This window comes from Sciurus vulgaris (genome assembly GCF_902686455.1).
Source record: "Sciurus vulgaris genome assembly, chromosome: 2".
Lineage (NCBI taxonomy): Eukaryota > Metazoa > Chordata > Mammalia > Rodentia > Sciuridae > Sciurus > Sciurus vulgaris.
The window spans coordinates 56,839,003-56,857,257 of record NC_136462.1 but is presented as its reverse complement, the minus strand read 5'-3'; the positions used below and the strand labels follow the sequence as shown (position 1 = coordinate 56,857,257).

The 18,255-nt window shown below is 37.3% G+C and overlaps 2 protein-coding genes across 3 annotated transcripts in view; one reads left to right on the top strand and one right to left on the bottom strand.

Annotated features, from left to right (window-relative positions):
• The window catches only part of KLHL28 (kelch like family member 28), a 35,502-nt gene extending 30,811 nt beyond the window's left edge, over positions 1-4,691 (bottom strand). Inside the window, exon 1 of one of the 2 annotated variants that reach the window (XM_079126036.1) lies at positions 4,549-4,691. Coding sequence is in view for 1 of the 2 variants with exons in the window: in XM_079126035.1 (XP_078982161.1) it covers positions 4,470-4,493 (24 nt within the window). In the remaining variant the exon portion in view is untranslated. Of the gene's footprint in view, positions 1-4,469 lie in introns of both variants that reach the window. The other variant, XM_079126035.1, reaches the window with a different exon arrangement.
• A 180-nt stretch (positions 4,692-4,871) lies between these two features.
• The window catches only part of TOGARAM1 (TOG array regulator of axonemal microtubules 1), a 120,422-nt gene continuing 107,038 nt past the window's right edge, over positions 4,872-18,255 (top strand). Inside the window, 1 exon segment of the mRNA XM_079126038.1 lies at positions 4,872-7,159. Within this exon segment, the coding sequence (XP_078982164.1) occupies positions 5,114-7,159 (2,046 nt within the window). The 5' untranslated portion in view covers positions 4,872-5,113.

The window sequence follows — 18,255 nt, the reverse complement described above, 5'->3', positions numbered from 1 at the left end:
TCCACCAGAAAACTTCTAGACCTAATAAATGAACTGAGCAAAACAGCAGGATATAAAATCAACACACATAAATCTAAAGCATTTTTATTCATAAGTGATGAATCATCTGAAAGAGAAATGAGGAAAACAACTCCGTTCACAATAGCCTCAAAAAAAAAAAAAAAGTGAATCTATCTAAAAAAGAGGTGAAATGCCTCTACAATGAAAACTACAGAACACTAAAGAAAGAAATTGAAGAAGACCTTAGAAGATGAAAAGATCTCCCATGTTCTTGGATAGGCAGAATTAATATTATCAAAATGGCCATACTTTCAAAGGCACTGTACAGATTTAACACAATTCCAATTAAAATCCCAATGACATTTCTCATAAAAATAGAAAAAGCAATCTGAAATTTATCTGGAAGAACAAAAGACCCAGAACAGCCAAAGCAATCCTGAGCAGGAAGAGTGATGCAGGAGGTATCACAATACCAGATCTTAAACTCTACTATAGAGCAATAGTAACAAAAACGGCATGGTATTGCATGATAGACGGCACGGTAGACCAATGGCACAGGATAGAAGACACAGAGACATACTCACATAAGTACAGTTATCTCATACTAGACAAGGGTGCCAAAAACTTACAATGGAGAAAAGATAGCCTGTTCAACAAATGGTGCTGGAAAAACCGGAAATCCACATGCAGTAAAATGAAATGAAACCCCTATCTCTCACCCTGGTCAAAACTCAAGTCAAAATAGATCAAGGCTAGAGGAATTAGACCTGAGACCCTTCACCAAATAGAAGAAAAAGCAGACCCAAATCTCCATCACGTTGGCTTAGGACCAGACTTCCTTAACAAGACCCCCATAGCACAAGAAATAATGCAAGAATCAATAAATGGGATAGATTCAAACTAAAAAACTTTTTCTCAGCAAAGGAAACAATCAATAATGTGAAAAAAGAGCTGATAGAGTGGGAGAAAATCTTTCCCATACATACTTCAGGCAGAGCACTCAACTCCAAAATTTATAAAGAACTTAAAACACTTTACACCAAAAATACAAAAAACCGAATCAATAATTGGGATAAGGAACTGGGCAGACACTTCACAGAAGAAGATATACAGGTGATCAACAAATACATGAAAAAGTACTCATCACCTCTAGTAATTAGAGAAATGCAAATTAAAACCACCCTAAGATTTCATCTAACTCCAATAAGAATGGCTATTATCAAGAACATAAGCAATAACAAGTGTTGGCGTGGATGTGAAGAAAAAGGCACACTCATACATTGCTGGTAGAGTTGCAAATTGGTACAGCCACTCTGGGAAAGAGTATGGAGATTCCTCAGAAAACTTGGAATGGACTCACCATTTGACCCAGATATCCCACTCCTTGGTTTATACCCAACCGACTTAAAATCAGCATACTAGTGACGCAGCCACATCAATGTTCATAGCTGCTCAATTCACCATAGCTAAATTGTGGAACCAACCGAGGTGCTCTTCAATTGATGATTGGACAAAGAAATTGTGGTACATATACACTGTGGAATACTACTCAGCCATAAAGAAGAATAAAATTATAGCATTTGCTGGTAAATGGATGAAGTTGGAGAATATCATGCTAAGTGAAATAGGCCAAGCCCACAAAACCAAAGGTCAAATGTTTTCTCTGATAAGTGGATGACAATACATAATGAGGGAAGGTGGTGGGGGTAAGAGGGAGAAGAGAAGAATGAAGGAACTTTAGATGGGGTAGAGGAAAATGGGGTGGGAGGGGGAAGAAAAGATAGTAGAATGAGACAGACAGTATTACCCTATGTACACGTATGATTACATGAATGGCGTGAATCTACATCGTATACAACCATAGAAATGAAAAGTTGTACCCCATTTGTGTACAATGAATCAAAATGCAGTCTGTAAAAATACAAATTTAAATAAAAAACTCCTTTGTACCTGTAATAGATATAAATAGAACATAACTTAAATGGATAAGATTCACATTCCACAAGATAACCATAAAAGATAATCAGTGAGATACATGATGATAATGAATTCTCATTTCCTAAATATCCACCATTAAGACTAATGCATTTTCCAAGTCTTCATCAAGGAGACAAACTACAACAGATATAAACTGCAATTTGTAACAGTGATCTACAGGGATCTGAGATAAAAAAGAATCAAGACTCCTCTTGGGTCTGGGGTTGTGGCTTAGTGGTAGAGCGCCCATCTAGCATGCATGAGGCCCTAGGTTCGATACTCAGCACCATATAAAAATAAAATAAGGGGCTGGGGAGATAGCTTAGTTGGTAGAGTACTTGACTTGCAAGCACAAGGCCCTGGGTTCAATCACCAGCACTGCAAAAAAAAAAAAAAAAAAAAAAAAGTAAATAAATAAATAAAATAAAATAAGGGTTAAAAAAAGTATTAGAAAAAGATAATCCACCAAGGAGAGGAAAAAAATGTAAACAAAAAACAAACAAAAAAAAAAGACTCCTCTTGATTTGTTCCCAAGAAAAGGACATGATAACTGCTTGATTTAAATGTCCAGGTCCTCTAAAAAGTATTCTTTATTGAAGGAAGGGGTAATTTGGGGGGAGGGATCAGGGGGTACTGGGGATTGAACTCAAGAGCACTTTATAACTAATTACATCCCCAGCCAGCCCTTTTTTTATTTTTTATGTTTGAGACAGGATCTTACTAAGTTGCTGAGGCTGGCTTTGAACCTATGATCCTCCTCTCTCAGTTTCCCAATATGCTGGGATTACAGGTATGTGCCACCACACCTGACAAGGGAGAGTATTTATTTTATTTTATTGATTTATATGCGGTGCTGAGAATTGAACCCAGTGCCTCATACATGCTAGGCAAGTGCTCTGCCACTAAGTCACAATCCCAGCCCTGAGGAGGAGTAATTCTTAAGCTTCTACCATACTGATGATGAAATATCATTCAAGAGTTTCCAATTTCTTTGTCTTTGATTCTGTGATTATTGCAAAACATCTCGTTATTAACCTGGCTTTACAAAGTCTTGGATATAGTAGAGTGCACTGGATTATCAACCCTAAAATTCTCATCAGTGAAAAGGGTTATATTCTATTCCAACATAAACTGGCATTCTACTGTGTGCATTCTAACTTGTCCATCATTCTCCTTTCCCTTCACTTGAACTAGTTTCCTGAAGTCTGAACATACAAGAATAAAAAGATACATTTGAGTTCTTAGAATAGAAACATGAAAACCAGACACTATCATTGACAACTGCTACAATCAAATCTTGGTTTTCACTGCATTCCAACTCTGTGCCTGAAAATGGAAAAGAGCAGGAGGATACTTTTGGTTAACTAAAATATGCTAGCCAAACCAAATCTAGGCAGATTCATTTTGATGTATACAACAAAATGACTAAGAAAGAAACCACTTTGAATTTAAACCAACACATAGAGGATACATATTTACATGGCCCCTATTCCCAAAGGGGGAAAAAAAACCTATGATATGCAAATTGTTTTAAGGCAAAATTCAGAAATAATTTTTGAACTTGCATCAGCCAAAAACATTACAAAAGGGTTTAGCATATATGACCGAATTATTCCAGGATTTTAAAAAATATTTGAGACATCCCATCCAATACAGAACAAGGCAGTAATATTTGCATTTGAAGTGTGTAAATGTGGGACTTCAATTTATAACTTTGAGTCTTTTCACTGGGTTATTCAAAAGCAATTGCATTATTTCTTTTAAAAAATCGCTCTTCCGCACTCTGAAATATTCAGTCTCATACTAAGATATTCCAGCTCTTCAATCCATTTGTTTCATTTGCAAGGAGAAAATGCATATCGAATTCTCAGTTCGCCTAGAACAAAGAAACATCTACCAACCCTACATCCACAGGGCAGAATTCTCTTAGGACCGTAATGCCAAGAACTTCCATTGCTACTGAAATTGTCTTTACAATCTCTGTCTCTAGGAAACTAAAAGGCTGCAGAGAGGCTTGAGGATCCTGCTGGGAGGTCGGGTGGCAGAGAGAGGAGGCGGGGGAAAGGGTGAGTCCCACAGAGGAACTGCATTAGGAAAGACTGAGAACGTCTAGGGGGAGGCGGTTAGTTACAGGGGAAACATTTATCTCCAGATTACGCACGTTTTAAAGAGAACTTAAAAGTGATGGCGGTAAGAAAAAGTGACAGAAAACCCTTGACCTTCCACAGCTAGAGGGTTAAGGGAAGTACCAAAAGGGAACAAGGGAGGAAAGCGGGGTAAATAAGGTCTCCGAAGATCGAGAATTGAAAAAAAAAAAAAGTACCCCGTCTATGAGCCTAGCTTTGGTCGGAACCTCCTGTATGGATAAGCGGATAGGAAAAGGAAAGGATCACACTTATTCAGGGTTGTACAAAGTAACGCGTTTGCAACGGTAACGAGCCCTGCACAAGAAGATGTCGCCTCTCCCTGTCTGCTCCCGTCCATTCCTTTACCTCTCTCACTAGCTCCAGTGCCATTCGGGTAAAACTTTGCCAAATGCTGCGCCGCCGGAGGACAGCAAAATGAAAATACCTGAGTCCCAGGAATCACACCTGCAGCGACAGGAGGAGGAGCCGTGGACAATTGAAGCCCGGACAGGATCCTCACTCGCTCTGGTCAAACCTCAACTCTTACGGGTGGGGCGGAGAACTTCCGCCCGGAGCAAGGATAGCGTCACATCCGCCTAATGCCTCACCCACTCCTCTCCGCTCTAGTTACGTTCCAACGTTCTGACTTCCTCTTCCAGAAGACTTCAGCCTTAACACCTGACGTGGACTACATGACCCAGCATTCATCTCGGCGGGTCGATTTCCGGGTCAAGAGGTCCACTCCGAGTACATCACCATGGAAGCGATCGGTTTGGTCACGTGGTGCTCCTGGTTACGCCCGGTGGCAGCTGTGGGGTCCCGGACTCTAGCGGGGGCCATTTTGCCAAAGGCTGCCTCCGGGAGTAGGAGGCGGCCTGGCAGCTGGCTCAAGCGGCTCCTTTTCCTCCTCAGCAGTTTGGGGCTTGGAGAGAAAGTGGAGGGCTGGGCTTCATCAAGCCCTTCGGAGATGGCAATGGTTCCCTCCAGCCTTCGCTACCTGACCACCCTCCATGGCGGCTGCGCCATCCGCGCTGCTTCTGCTGCCGCCCCTCTCATCCGTAAATGCTTGTCGCCTCCAGAGCTGCAGTCGCCGTTCCGCCCCAGAGACTGATGATAGTCGAGTTGAGAGCACCATGAGAGGAGAGAAAAATTACTACTGCCGTGGAGCTGCCGGGGACCACGGCTCATGTCCCCCTACACCTTCGCCTCTGGCCTCGACTCTCTTGTTGCCCGCAGAGGCAGTCTCCAGTAGTTGGTCTGGACCTGGAGGTGGTGTGTCAGGGGGAGATGAAGAGGAGACTCGGCTTCTTCAGCTCTTGCGCACCGCCCCAGATCCTTCTGAGGCCTTCCAGGCTTTGCAGGCTGCTTTGCCACGGCGGGGCGGTCGACTTGGCTTCCCCCGACGCAAGGAAGCATTGTATCGGGCCCTGGGCCGAGTGCTTGTGGAAGGAGGTAGTGATGAGAAACGACTCTGCTTGCAGCTTCTCTCGGATGTTCTCCGAGGTCAGGGGGAGGCAGGCCAGCTGGAAGAAGCCTTTAGTTTAGCACTTCTGCCTCAACTAGTTGTCTCCTTACGAGAAGAGAATCCAGCTTTGCGGAAAGATGCGCTGCAGATCCTGCACATATGTCTGAAACGTAGTTCTGGACAGGTGCTGAGAACGCTAATACATCAGGGTCTGGAAAGTACCGATGGCCGACTTAGAGCTTCTACTGCACTACTGCTCCCCATCTTGCTCACTCCTGAGGATTTGTTGCTCGGCCTGGATCTCACCGAGGTAATAATATCTCTGGCCCGAAAACTTGGTGATCAGGAGATAGAAGAAGAATCAGAGACAGCTTTTTCTGCCCTTCAACAAATCGGGGAGAGACTTGGCCAAGAGAGGTTTCAATCCTATATCTCTCGTCTGCCATCTGCACTGAGGAGACACTACAATCGCCGCTTGGAGACCCAGTTTGGAAGTCAAGTTCCTTATTATTTGGAACTTGAAGCCTCTGGGTTTCCCGAGGACTCCGTCCCTTGTGCAGTGACTCTTTGCAATAGCAATCTTAAATTTGGGATTATTCCTCAGGAGCTGCATTCAAGATTATTGGATCAGGAAGACTATAAGAACCGGACTCAGGCCGTTGAAGAACTAAAGCAGGTGCTGGGAAAATTTAACCCTAGCTCTACCCCTCATTCTAGTCTTGTTGGTTTCATTAGCTTGTTGTATAATTTGTTAGACGATTCTAACTTCAAAGTGGTCCATAGCACTCTTCAGGTCCTGCATTTACTAGTCATTCGCCTTGGAGAGCAGGTCCAACAATTCTTAGGACCAGTAATAGCAGCTTCTGTCAAAGTACTAGCAGACAACAAGTTGGTGATCAAACAGGAATACATGAAAATCTTCCTCAAGCTAATGAAAGAAGTAGGTCCTCAACAGGTGCTTTGTTTACTCCTGGAACATCTTAAACATAAGCATTCCAGAGTAAGAGAGGAGGTGGTGAACATCTGCATCTGCTCCCTCCTGACTTATCCCAGTGAGGATTTCGATTTACCCAAACTGTCTTTTGATCTTGCCCCAGCTCTTGTAGATAGCAAACGCAGGGTACGCCAAGCAGCTCTAGAAGCCTTTGCTGTGTTGGCATCATCAATGGGCTCAGGTAAAACCAGCATCCTTTTTAAAGCTGTAGATACTATTGAACTGCAAGATAATGGAGATGGAGTGATGAATGCTGTGCAGGCCAGATTGGCTAGAAAAACCCTACCAAGGCTAACAGAACAAGGATTTGTGGAATATGCAATACTTATGCCATCTTCTGCTCAGGGTAGGTCAAACCATTTGGCACATGGAGCAGATACAGACTGGCTTTTGGCTGGTAACAGAACTCAGAGTGCGCACTGTCTCTGTGGTGATCACACCAGGGATAGCATGCAAATGTATGGATCTTACAGTCCAACTGTCTGTACCCGGAGGGTATTAAGTGCAGGAAAAGGAAAAAATAAATTACCATGGGAAAATGAGCAGCCTGGAGTTCTGGGAGAAAACCAGGCCTCCAACTCCAAGGATATAGAGCAGGTATGCTTGTCTAATTTTCTTAATTTGAACTGAAAGAAATTAAAATGAAAATACGCCTGTGATGACTTAAGAGTGAGGCTGCTTGAGTATTGTTATACTTTGTTTTAATTAAAATGCTGATGTATTCATTATAATGGTACCGGTCAAGTATAAGACTATGTAATAGGCTTACCACTTAATTGATTGGCCTATCGATTGATTGATTAAATTTTAGGCCCAGTGTGAGATGGGCAATACCAAGTTTGACTTATTATTTTGTTATGTCAGTTACTGCATTCATACAGTAAACACCGAATCCCTAGTGGGTACCAGATAAAGAACTAAGTTCTGGAAATGAAGATGAAATCACTTACACACAGTTTTGGGAAAAGGTCAGTTAACAAAATTTAAGTACTGAAATAGTATATAAAGAGTCCTGTGGAATACTGAAGATAGAAAAAACAATAATTCGACTAGAAAAGTAGAAAAAACTGTAGAGAAGATAGTGACATTTGAACTGTGATTTCCCACAGAACTTTTATTTTAAAAATTCCAGATCTCTGGGCTGGGGTTGTGGCTCAGTGGTAGAGTTCTTGCCTAGCAAGTGTGAGACACTGAGTTTAATCCTCAGCACTAAATAAAAATCAACAAAAAAAATAAATAAATAAAGGTATTGTGTCCATCTACAACTAAAAAAAATAAGTTTAAAAAAAAATCCAAATCTACAGATAAGAGTATGAGTATCCAGTATTTACCAGTTGTTAACATCTTGCCTTATTTGCTAAACAATTTGAAAGTTGGATACATCTTGATATTTCAGTCCTAAATGTCTCCAAAAATATTTCCTAAGTAACATTCTTCTAATGACCATAATATTAATATTTGGTCTCAGAATATTAAATGCAATTCATTAACATCTAATAGCCTGCATTTAAATTTCTTCATTTGTCCCCAAAGTGTGTTTTATATTTTTTATTTTACTTTGGTCATCCAGGATCCAGTCATGGTTCATGTGGCTAATATGTCTTCTTTATCTAGCATTCTGTACTACATATTTGTGTTTGTTTTTTTCACGACATTGACTTTTTAACAAGAGTCTAGGATAGTTGTTTTATAGAATGTCTTACCTTTTAAATCTGTTTCCTTATGGTTAGATTCAAGATAAACAGTTTTAGTAAAAATATTACATAGGAGTTATGTAATATGAACTTCATAGTACATTACATTACAAGGCAAATTTTTATCAGCTTGTTCCCCTATTATCAGTGCTTAATTTAATCATTCAGTTAAGGTGGTGATAACCAAATCCATTGTTAATATTATTTTTAAATTTGTAATTAGTGTATAATCTGTAGGGTGATATTTTTTAGACCCTGTGAATACCCCAACAACTTTTTACTCACTAGTTTTAGTATCCACTAAAGGATTCTACACCTGCATCATTTCTTGCAGTGAGAGGCTACAAAAAGGGTAATTAAAGAAAAAATTCTAACATTTCTTCTGTTTGTTACCTGAAATTATCTTGTCTTATATGTGTAATAAATAATTATGTACATCCTGATTTCTCATTACCAAAAAAAACAAATTTAGCTTTTTGATCCTAAAACTGCTCCTTATTTGACCAGTGACTGGCTCCTATGTCCTTGGGGCAAAGACTAGAGTCTTTGAGCACTTTCTTAACATTTTTTAACATGATGCCCGGGCTTACTTTGTACTTTTCCTGCTTCATACCTGGAATCAGCTATTTTTTCAAGTGGCCTAATACTGCTTTACTAGAGAGTGGTATTTAAAAACCAAAGCATGGTATAGATTTGCTCATCGCTATTTCTTTCCATTGTGGACTGACTCTTTCAGTGAACCGAATCTTTATTTTTTTTAAAAAATTACGTTAATACCTCCAATTCAAATCCATCAGTACAGGGATGTTTCTCATCTTTTTTTATTCCATATTCGAATCTCTCATCTCCCATAATAAAACCGTAGTTCCCAGTAAGTTATATTTATTCATATGGTGTTTCCTGCAATACGTAAAAAATTACTGGGACTGATACCACAACTAACTACACTCTCAAGTTCAAGATTTCTTTACAGTTCTTTTTGTAGTTAGAATTATCCCAAAGTTTTATGTTCAAATTTTTCATAAATTCTTTCTTTTGTCTGGGTAGTTTTGATTGGTACAGTGGGATGAAAGATGAGTAAGAGTTTTCTAAATGTGGCTGGGTCCAGGTGAATTTCAGACTTGAGAAGCAGCATGTTCTGATTTATGAGAAGACTTAGCAAATTAATGAGAATTGGTAATAGAAAATTGATAGCCCAGAAAAACATCAAGATTGAAAATATGGTTTCTACTGAAGACATTGATTTTGCACCATCATACAGTTGAAAAATCGGAATGAGTCTGTCTGTATGTAGTTTGGACTTTTTTACAGTAGACCTCAAGCAAAAATGAAATATTAGTGGTCTTTCCAGTTCCAAAATTTGTGGATTTTTTGGAAATATTTTTCAGATTTATGTAGTCTGGTTGTATGATTATTCTCATATACCATAAACAGCATCTGGCAGTTGATGATTTGTTGTAAGCATTAATCTTAAGACTGATGTGTCAAGTTCAGGATGTCAGTGGGTTTATTAAGATTCTGGTGCTGGCCCAGTTTACAAGAATCAGAAAGCAAGTTCATATCTGAAATGCTTGTGTAGATGTATTTTATATTTGAAAGATGCTGTATAAAACTAAAACTTGTCCCAGAAATCAAGTTATAGTTCCTTTCTTAGAAATGGTCCATAGAACTACATTGGAAATTATCTTAGTTGAAAGGACAGAGACTAAATACACAAATATTTTTATATGTGCAGTTTTTTTAAATTATATATACATATGTTAAAATTAGCAAACTTTATTTTTTAAAACAATTTTGTTTTACAGCAACATTTTAAATGGAAAGTATATATAGCTCCCATGTGCCCCTGTCCACACACATAAATAACCTACCCCACTATATCCTGTACACAATGGTGTATTTGTTATAATCAATGAATCCAAATTAGCATATCATTATCACTGGAAGTTTATAGTTTATATTAGGTTTCATTCTTGTGTTGTATGTTCTAAGGGATTTGACAAATGTGCCTGAGTGGTATCTACCACTGTAGTAACATAAAGAATAGTTTCACTGCCCTAAAAATCCTTTGTGCTATGAATGTTCATTCTTTTTCCTTCCTCCATTCCCTGGCCAACCCTGGTCTTTTTACTGTTGCCATAGTTTTTACCTTTTTCTGAATTCCATATAGTTGAGATCATACAGTTCATATGCTGGCCTCATAAAATGAAGTAGAAGTATTTCCTCTGCTTCTATCGTCTGAATGAGATTGTAGAAAATCTGTATAATTTCTTCCTTAAGTGTTTAGTAGAATTCACTAGTAAATTCAGCTGACCCTGGTGCTTTCTGGTTTGGAAGGTGATTATTTATTTAATGTGTTTAAAAATCACAGTCCTGGTATTTCATTCTGCCTGTGTGAGTTTTGTCATTTCAAGAAATTGATCCATTCCATTTGGGTTATCAAATTTGTGAGCACTGATTTGCCCATAATATTCCTGTAACATCTGTGTATGCTGTACTGACATTTTTGCTTTCATTTTTGATATTAGTAATTTATGTCTCCCCTTTTTTTCTTAGACTTACTGAAGGTTTATTAGTTTTATTAATCTTTTCAAAACAACTTTTAGTCTTGTTGATTTTCTTTTTTGACTACCTGTTTTTGTTGATTTTTATGCTCATTTTTAAATTTATTTTTTCTGCTTATTTTGTATTTAATTTAGTCATCTTCTAGTTGTAAGGTATAAGCTCAATTGATTTTAGATCTTCCTTTTTTAAAAAAATATATGCATTCTGTGCTTTACTTTTTCTAAGCACTGCTTTCTCTGTACCTACAAATTTTGAGAAGTTGTATTTTCATTTTCATTTAATTTATTTTAAAATTTTTCAAATGAGATTTCTTCTTTGACCCATGTGTAATTTACAAGTGTGTGTTGTATTGGGGGATTTTCTAGCTCTTCTCTCTTACTGATTTCTAGCTTAATTCATTTGTGATCTAAGAACAGATATTATATCATTTCTATTTTAAATTTGTTAAAATGTGTTTCATGGCCTAGAATGTGCTATATCTTGGCAAATAGTCAATGTGAGTTTAAGAAGAATATGTAATCTGCTGTTGGATAAAGTCATCTATAGAAATCAGTTATATCCAGTTCATTGATGGTGTTATTGAGTTTAAGTGTGTCCTTACTGAATTTTCTGCCTGGTGTATTTGTCCATTTTTGATAGAATAGTAGTAACTCCAATTATAATAGTGGATTCATCTATATCTCCTTGCACTTCTGTGTTTTCCCTCATGTAATTTGTGACTTCTGTTGTTAGGTACATACACCTTACAGATTGTCTTTTTCCATCCCATTACTTTTAGTCTTTATCATTTAAAGTTGTTTTCTTCTAGACAACTTATAGGTTTTTTGTATCCTTTTACTCTGCAATCTCTGGTATATTTTAAATCATTATCATTCAAAATGATTATTAATGTAGTTAGATTAAGGTCCGCCATATTTGTTGTTTTCTGTTTATTGCTCATGTTCTTTGCTTCCTGTTTTTTTCAACATTTTTTTGCCTTTTATGTTTTTGTTTGTTTGTTTTTTGTTTTTTTAAATTTATTTTTATTGTAAACAAATGGGATACATGTTGTTTCTGTTTGTACATGGAGTAACAGCATACCATTTGCATATTCATACATTTACATAGAGTAATGATGTTTGAGTCATTCCATTATTTTTTTCCTTCCCCCCACCCCTCCCACCTCTCTTTTCCCTCTATACTGTCCCTCCTTCCTCCATTCTTGCCACCCTCCCACCCCCCATTATGTGTCATCATCCACTTATCAGTGAGATCATTCGCCTTTTGGATTTTTGAGATTGGCTTATCTCACTTAGCATGATAGTCTCCAATTTCATCCATTTGCCTGAAAATGCCATAATTTTATTATTCTTTATAGCTGAGTAATATTCCATTGTATATATATATATACCACCGTTTCTTTATCCATTCATCAATCCAAGGGCATCTAGGTTGGTTCCACAGTCTGGCTATTGTGAATTGAGCAGCTATGAACATTGATGTGGCTGTATCTCTGTAGTATGCTGATTTTAAGTCCTTTGGGTATAGGCCGAGGAGTGGGATAGCTGGGTCAAATGGTAGGTCCATTCCAAGTTTTCTAAGGAATCTCCACACTGCTTTCCAGAGTGGCTGCACTAATTTGCATCCCCACCAGCAATGTATGAGTGTACCTTTCTCCCCACATCCTCTCCAACACCTACTGTTGCTTGTATTCTTGATAATCGCCATTCTAATTGGGGTGAGATAGAATCTTAGGGTAGTTTTGATTTGCATTTCTCTTATTACTAGTGATGTTGAACATTTTTTCATATATCTGTTGATTGCTTGTACATCTTCTTCTGTGAAGTATCTGTTCATATCCTTAGCCCATTTGTTGATTGGGTTATTTGTATTCTTGGTAGTTTTTTGAGTTCTTTATAGATTCTGGAGATTAGTGCTCTATCTGAAATATGAGTGGCAAAGATATTCTCCCACTCTGTAGGCTCTCTCTTCACATTACTGATAGTTTCCTTTGCTGAGAGAAAGCTATTTAGTTTGTTTTTACTGGAGATTCAACCCAGGGGCTCTCTGCCACTGAGCTACATCCCCAGTTCTTTTTTTTTTTTTTTTTTTTTTTTTTTTTTTTTTTTTTTAGATGAAGGAATTCTCTCTAAATTGCTGAGGCTGGTCTGGAACTTTCCATCCTCCTGTCTCAGCCTTCTAACTCATTGGGATTATAGGTGTCTTTTATGGTTTTAATAGAGATTTTTCTTTTTTCTTTTTTGGCCTTGCTGAGGATAAAACCCAGGGAATTGAACATGCTCTACCACTGAGCTACATCCCATCCCTTTTAATTGAGAATTTTATATGATTCCATTTTTTTGTCTCTCCTAGCATACCTCTATTTTTTCCTTTTTTTTTTGCGATTGCCCTAGAGTTTGCAATGTGTGTTTCCATGTCCTCACACACACAAAGTATATTTAATCAAATATATTTTTGCTATTATTTTGGATTCTTGGTAGATCAATTAAGAATAAGGAGTTGAACAAAGAAAAAAATGGTAAAACATGAGAATCTACTTTCCACTTTTTAATGTTTCTTTTTTTGTATTTTTATTGGTACATTATAATTCAACATAATAGTGGGATTCATTATGCCATATTTGTATCTACATAACATAAGTTTGATCAATCTCCTTCTAAGCTTGGTAGCTGAATCCTTATGATGGTCCTTAGTGTATTTCTTTATGAAAAATTTTAAAAATCACCTGTTCCTATTTGGAAGAAGAGTCTGTCAGTCATGAGAACTTCCACTTGGTCAACTTTTTCTTTCCATGGGAGGTTGTCTTGTTCTATTTGTGTGCTATAAGCCAGTCAAGTATTTTGCAAAGCCTTTTGTTTTTAGAATCTTGCTCTCTGAGTCCACCATCTGGATGTACTGAAAATTATGTTCCCCTAAAGCAAATCTGGTTTTCCAACTTCTTGACTGAAAAACCTTGATGGACTTCCTACTGCCCTCAGTATAAAAATCTAAATTTCTTCTGCCCAAATTGTGACACTTAAATCCTCAATCGGCCGTATTCCTCTTCACTATAAATTTGTCTATTCTGGGCATTTCATATAAATGAAATCCTATAATGTGGCTTTTTGTTTTTGTTTTTCTTCACTTAGCACAATTTTTTTGAAGTTCATCTGCATTGTAGCATGTGTCGTTCTTCATTCCTTTTTATGACTGACCACTGTTCCATTGTATGGATATGAGACCTTTTGGTTTTCCATTCTTCAGTTGATGGACATTTGGGTTATTTCCACCTTTTAGATATTATTATTACAGCTGCTGTGAACATTTGTGTGCTAGTTTTTATTTGAACTTGTCTTTCATCCTTGGGGTATATCGCAGGAGTGGCATTGCTGGATCATATGATAACTCTATTTTACCTTTTGAGAAACCACCAAATTCAGTATCTGTTTTTGTAAATAAAGTTTTTTCATACACAAAATAGGAAAAGTAAAAGTCTTCAGTTTTGCCTTCAATTCTTCCTTCCCCAGTACACTTCATTTATTTAAATAGAGCCATATTTCTCACCTGTATAATTTTTCTTGTATCCGAAGAACTCTTTTAACATGTCTTGCAAGGCAGGTTTTATTGGCAAATGCTCTCAGTTTCTGTTGTGAATGTCTTTACTTGTCCTTCACTTTTTTTTTTTTTTTAAACTAGATGGACACAATACCTTTATTTTACTTATTTACATGGTACTAAGGCTCAAACCCATGTGCCTCACACATGCTAGGCAAGCACTCTGCTATTGAGCTATGATCCAGCGCTGTCCTTCACTTTTGAAGATCATTTCCCAGGGTACAGAATTCTAAAGTTGGTGGTTTGGTTTGGTTTTTTCTTTTTTTTTTTTTTCTCTCAACACTATAATTTACTCCATTCTTGATTGCCTGGTTTCTGAGACTTTTGCTTCTCTGTATATAAGGGCAGTTTTCCTTCTTTGGCTGCTTTTTCTTCTTCTTCTTCTTCGAATTCATCTTTATCTTTGATTTTCTGTAGTTTGAAAATAATATGCCTACATGTAGTTTTTCTCGCATTCCAATTATTGTTCCTTAAGTTTTTGGACCTGTGGTTGGTTTCTGATATTAATTTAGGAAAATTCTTAGTTATTATTCCTCAAATAATTTTTCTTTTTTTTCCCCACTTATTCTTCTTCCAGACTTCCCACTATATGTATATTATACCTTTTATAGTTTTTCATGGTTCTTTCATATCTTTCATATCATCTTATATTATAATTTCTTAATCTTAATTTCATTATAGATATTTCTTAACTATAATCATTATTTTATAGTCTTTTCCTCTTTGCTTTTCAAATTTGGATGTTTCTATTGTCATATCCTTAAGCTCAGAGATTCTTTCCTTAGTCATATCCAGACTGTATCACTGATATGAGACCATCAAAAACTTTCCTTAATTATATTATAATGTTTTTGATCTCTAGCTTTATGTTGGGTATTTTCATAGAATGTTTAATTCTCAGTTTTCATTATTCATCTGTTCTTGCATGTTGTCTGCTTTTTCCATTATTATAGCCCTTAGCATATTAATTATAGGTTTTTTAAAAATTCCTTGTCTGATAATAACAAACTTCCTACCATGTTTGACATTGGTTCTAATATTTATTCATTTTCTACAAACTATTTTGATTTGCCTTTTAGTATGCCGTGTAATTTTTTGTTGAAAGGCAAATATAATATGTTAGATCAAAATTGTGGCAAATAGGTCTTAGGGTCATGTAGTGTTAAGGTGTGGGGTGTGGAGCGGAAGGTAAGTATTCTTTAGTTCTATGTTATGTGTCAGTTTTTTGATGTGTCTCTGTCCCTGTGAACTTCACCAGTTTCTTTCCCTACTTATTCTTCCAGATTTTATCAGTGCTTTTGAGCTCCCTCCCCTGCCTTCCGCAGCAAAGATGTCTGGAAAGAACTGGAGTTGGAGTTGGATGTTTCCTATCCTCTAAGTCAGTACAGCTTTGATAAAACCCCAGCAGGTCAGGGCTGGTTGAAAGAATTTCTCCTGAGAACAGGCCTTTGTTAAGAATAGAATGCTGGGCTGGGTTGTGACTCAGTGGCAGAGTACTTGCCTCCCATATGTAAGGCACTGGGTTCGATTCTCAGCACCACATATAAATAAAATAATACATAAATAAAGGTCCATCAACAACTGAATAAATATTTTTTAAAAAGGACAGAATGCATTTTTATATTTCAAAATGATTACATTTCCTCTTCCTCTGCCAGAAACTTAAGGGATTTTTCTCCTTTATTCATTGTGAATTCATGGTAGAAATCCTGCATGGAAACTCAAAAAAAGTGGGGACTCTCCTATAACTTGCCTGAGCCTCAGTTTTTAACTTTCACACTTGTTAGTGTTCAACCTCCTGTAGTTTATCATTTACAGCTTAAGTTTTCCTACTCCAGTACTGGTTTCCTACAGGTATCTGTGCACAGCATTCTTCACTAAATTGTGATTCTGTGCATCTACCTGTTTCTCTCATTTGAGGGGCAACAGTTTGGCCTTTGACGTCACTTCTCTGATGAACCTAAGAGGATTTATTGATTGAATTTTCAGTTTGTTGTTTGCTTGTTTTGGATGGTGTGATGACTACTAAGCTCCTTACATGATAGAGGAGAAATCAGAAGACTCCTTAAGCATATACTTTATGTGTGTGACTTTCTTTTTGTTTTTCTTTTTCTTTTTTGTTTTATTTTTTTATTTTATTTTTTTGTGTTTTTTTTTCTCTTTTTTTTTTCATTGTAAACAAATGGGATGCACGTTGTTTCTGATTGTACATGGAGTAACAGCATACCATTTGCGTAATCATACATTTACATAGGGTGATGATGTTTGATTCCTTCTGTTATTTTTTCCTCCCCCCCCACCCCGCCCACCCCTCTTTTCCCTCTATACAGTCCCTCCTTCCTCCATTCTTGCCCTCCTCCTACCCCTCATTATGTGTCATCATCCGCTTATCAGTGAGATCATTTGCCTTTTGGATTTTTGAGATTGGCTTATCTCACTTAGCATGATAGTCTCCAATTTCATCCATTTGCCTGAAAATGCCATAATTTTATTATTCTTTATAGCTGAGTAATATTCCATTGTATATATATATATATATATATACCACCGTTTCTTTATCCATTCATCAATCCAAGGGCATCTAGGTTGGTTCCACAGTCTGGCTATTGTGAATTGAGCAGCTATGAACGTTGATGTGGCTGTATCTCTGTAGTATGCTGATTTTAAGTCCTTTGGGTATAGGCCGAGGAGTGGGATAGCTGGGTCAAATGGTAGGTCCATTCCAAGTTTTCTAAGGAATCTCCACACTGCTTTCCAGAGTGGCTGCACTAATTTGCATCCCCACCAGCAATGTATGAGTGTACCTTTCTCCCCACATCCTCTCCAACACCTATTGTTGCTTGTATTCTTGATAATCAGCATTCTAATTGGGGTGAGATGGAATCTTAGTGTAGTTTTGATTTGCATTTCTCTTATTACTAAAGATGATGAACAATTTTTCATGTTTGTTGATTGCTTGTAGATCTTCTTCTGTGAAGCGTCTGTTCATATCCTTAGCCCATTTGTTGATTGGGTTATTTGTTTTCTTAGTGTAGAGTTTTTTGAGTTCTATATATACCGTGGAAATTAGTGCTCTATCTGAAATATGAGTGGCAAAGATATTCTCCCACTCTGTAGGCTCTCTCTTCACATTACTGATTGTTTCCTTTGTTGAGAGAAAGCTATTTAGTTTGAATCTATCCCAGTTATTGATTCTTGCTTTTATTTCTTGTGCTATGGGAGTCCTGTTAAGGAAGTCTGATCCTCAGCCAACATGTTCAAGATTTGGACATACTTTTTCTTCTATAAGATGAAGGGTCTCTGGTCTCCTTGATCCATTGTGAGTTGATTTTTGTGCAGGGTGAGAGATAGGGGTTTAGTTTCATTCTGTTGCATGTGGATTTCCAGTTTTCCCAGCAACATTTGTTGAACAGGCTGTCTTTTCTCCATTGCATATTTTTGGCACCTTTGTCTACTATGAGAAAATTGTATTTATTTGGGTTTGTGTCCGTGTCCTCTATTCTGTACCATTGATCTACCTGTCTATTTTGGTGCTAATACCATGCTGTTTTTGTTACTATTGCTTTGTAGTATAGTTGAAGTTCTGGTATTGCGATACCCCCTGCTTAACTCTTCCTGCTAAGGATTGCTTTAGCTATTCTGGGTTTCTTAATTTTCCAGATGAATTTCATGATTGCTTGCTCTATTTCTGTAAGATACATCATTGGGATTTTAATTGGAATTGCATTGAATCTGAATAGCACTTTTGGTAGTATGGCTATTTTGACAATATTAATTCTGCCTATCCAAGAACATGGGAGATCTTCCCATCTTCTAAGGTCTTCCTCAGTTTCTTTCTTC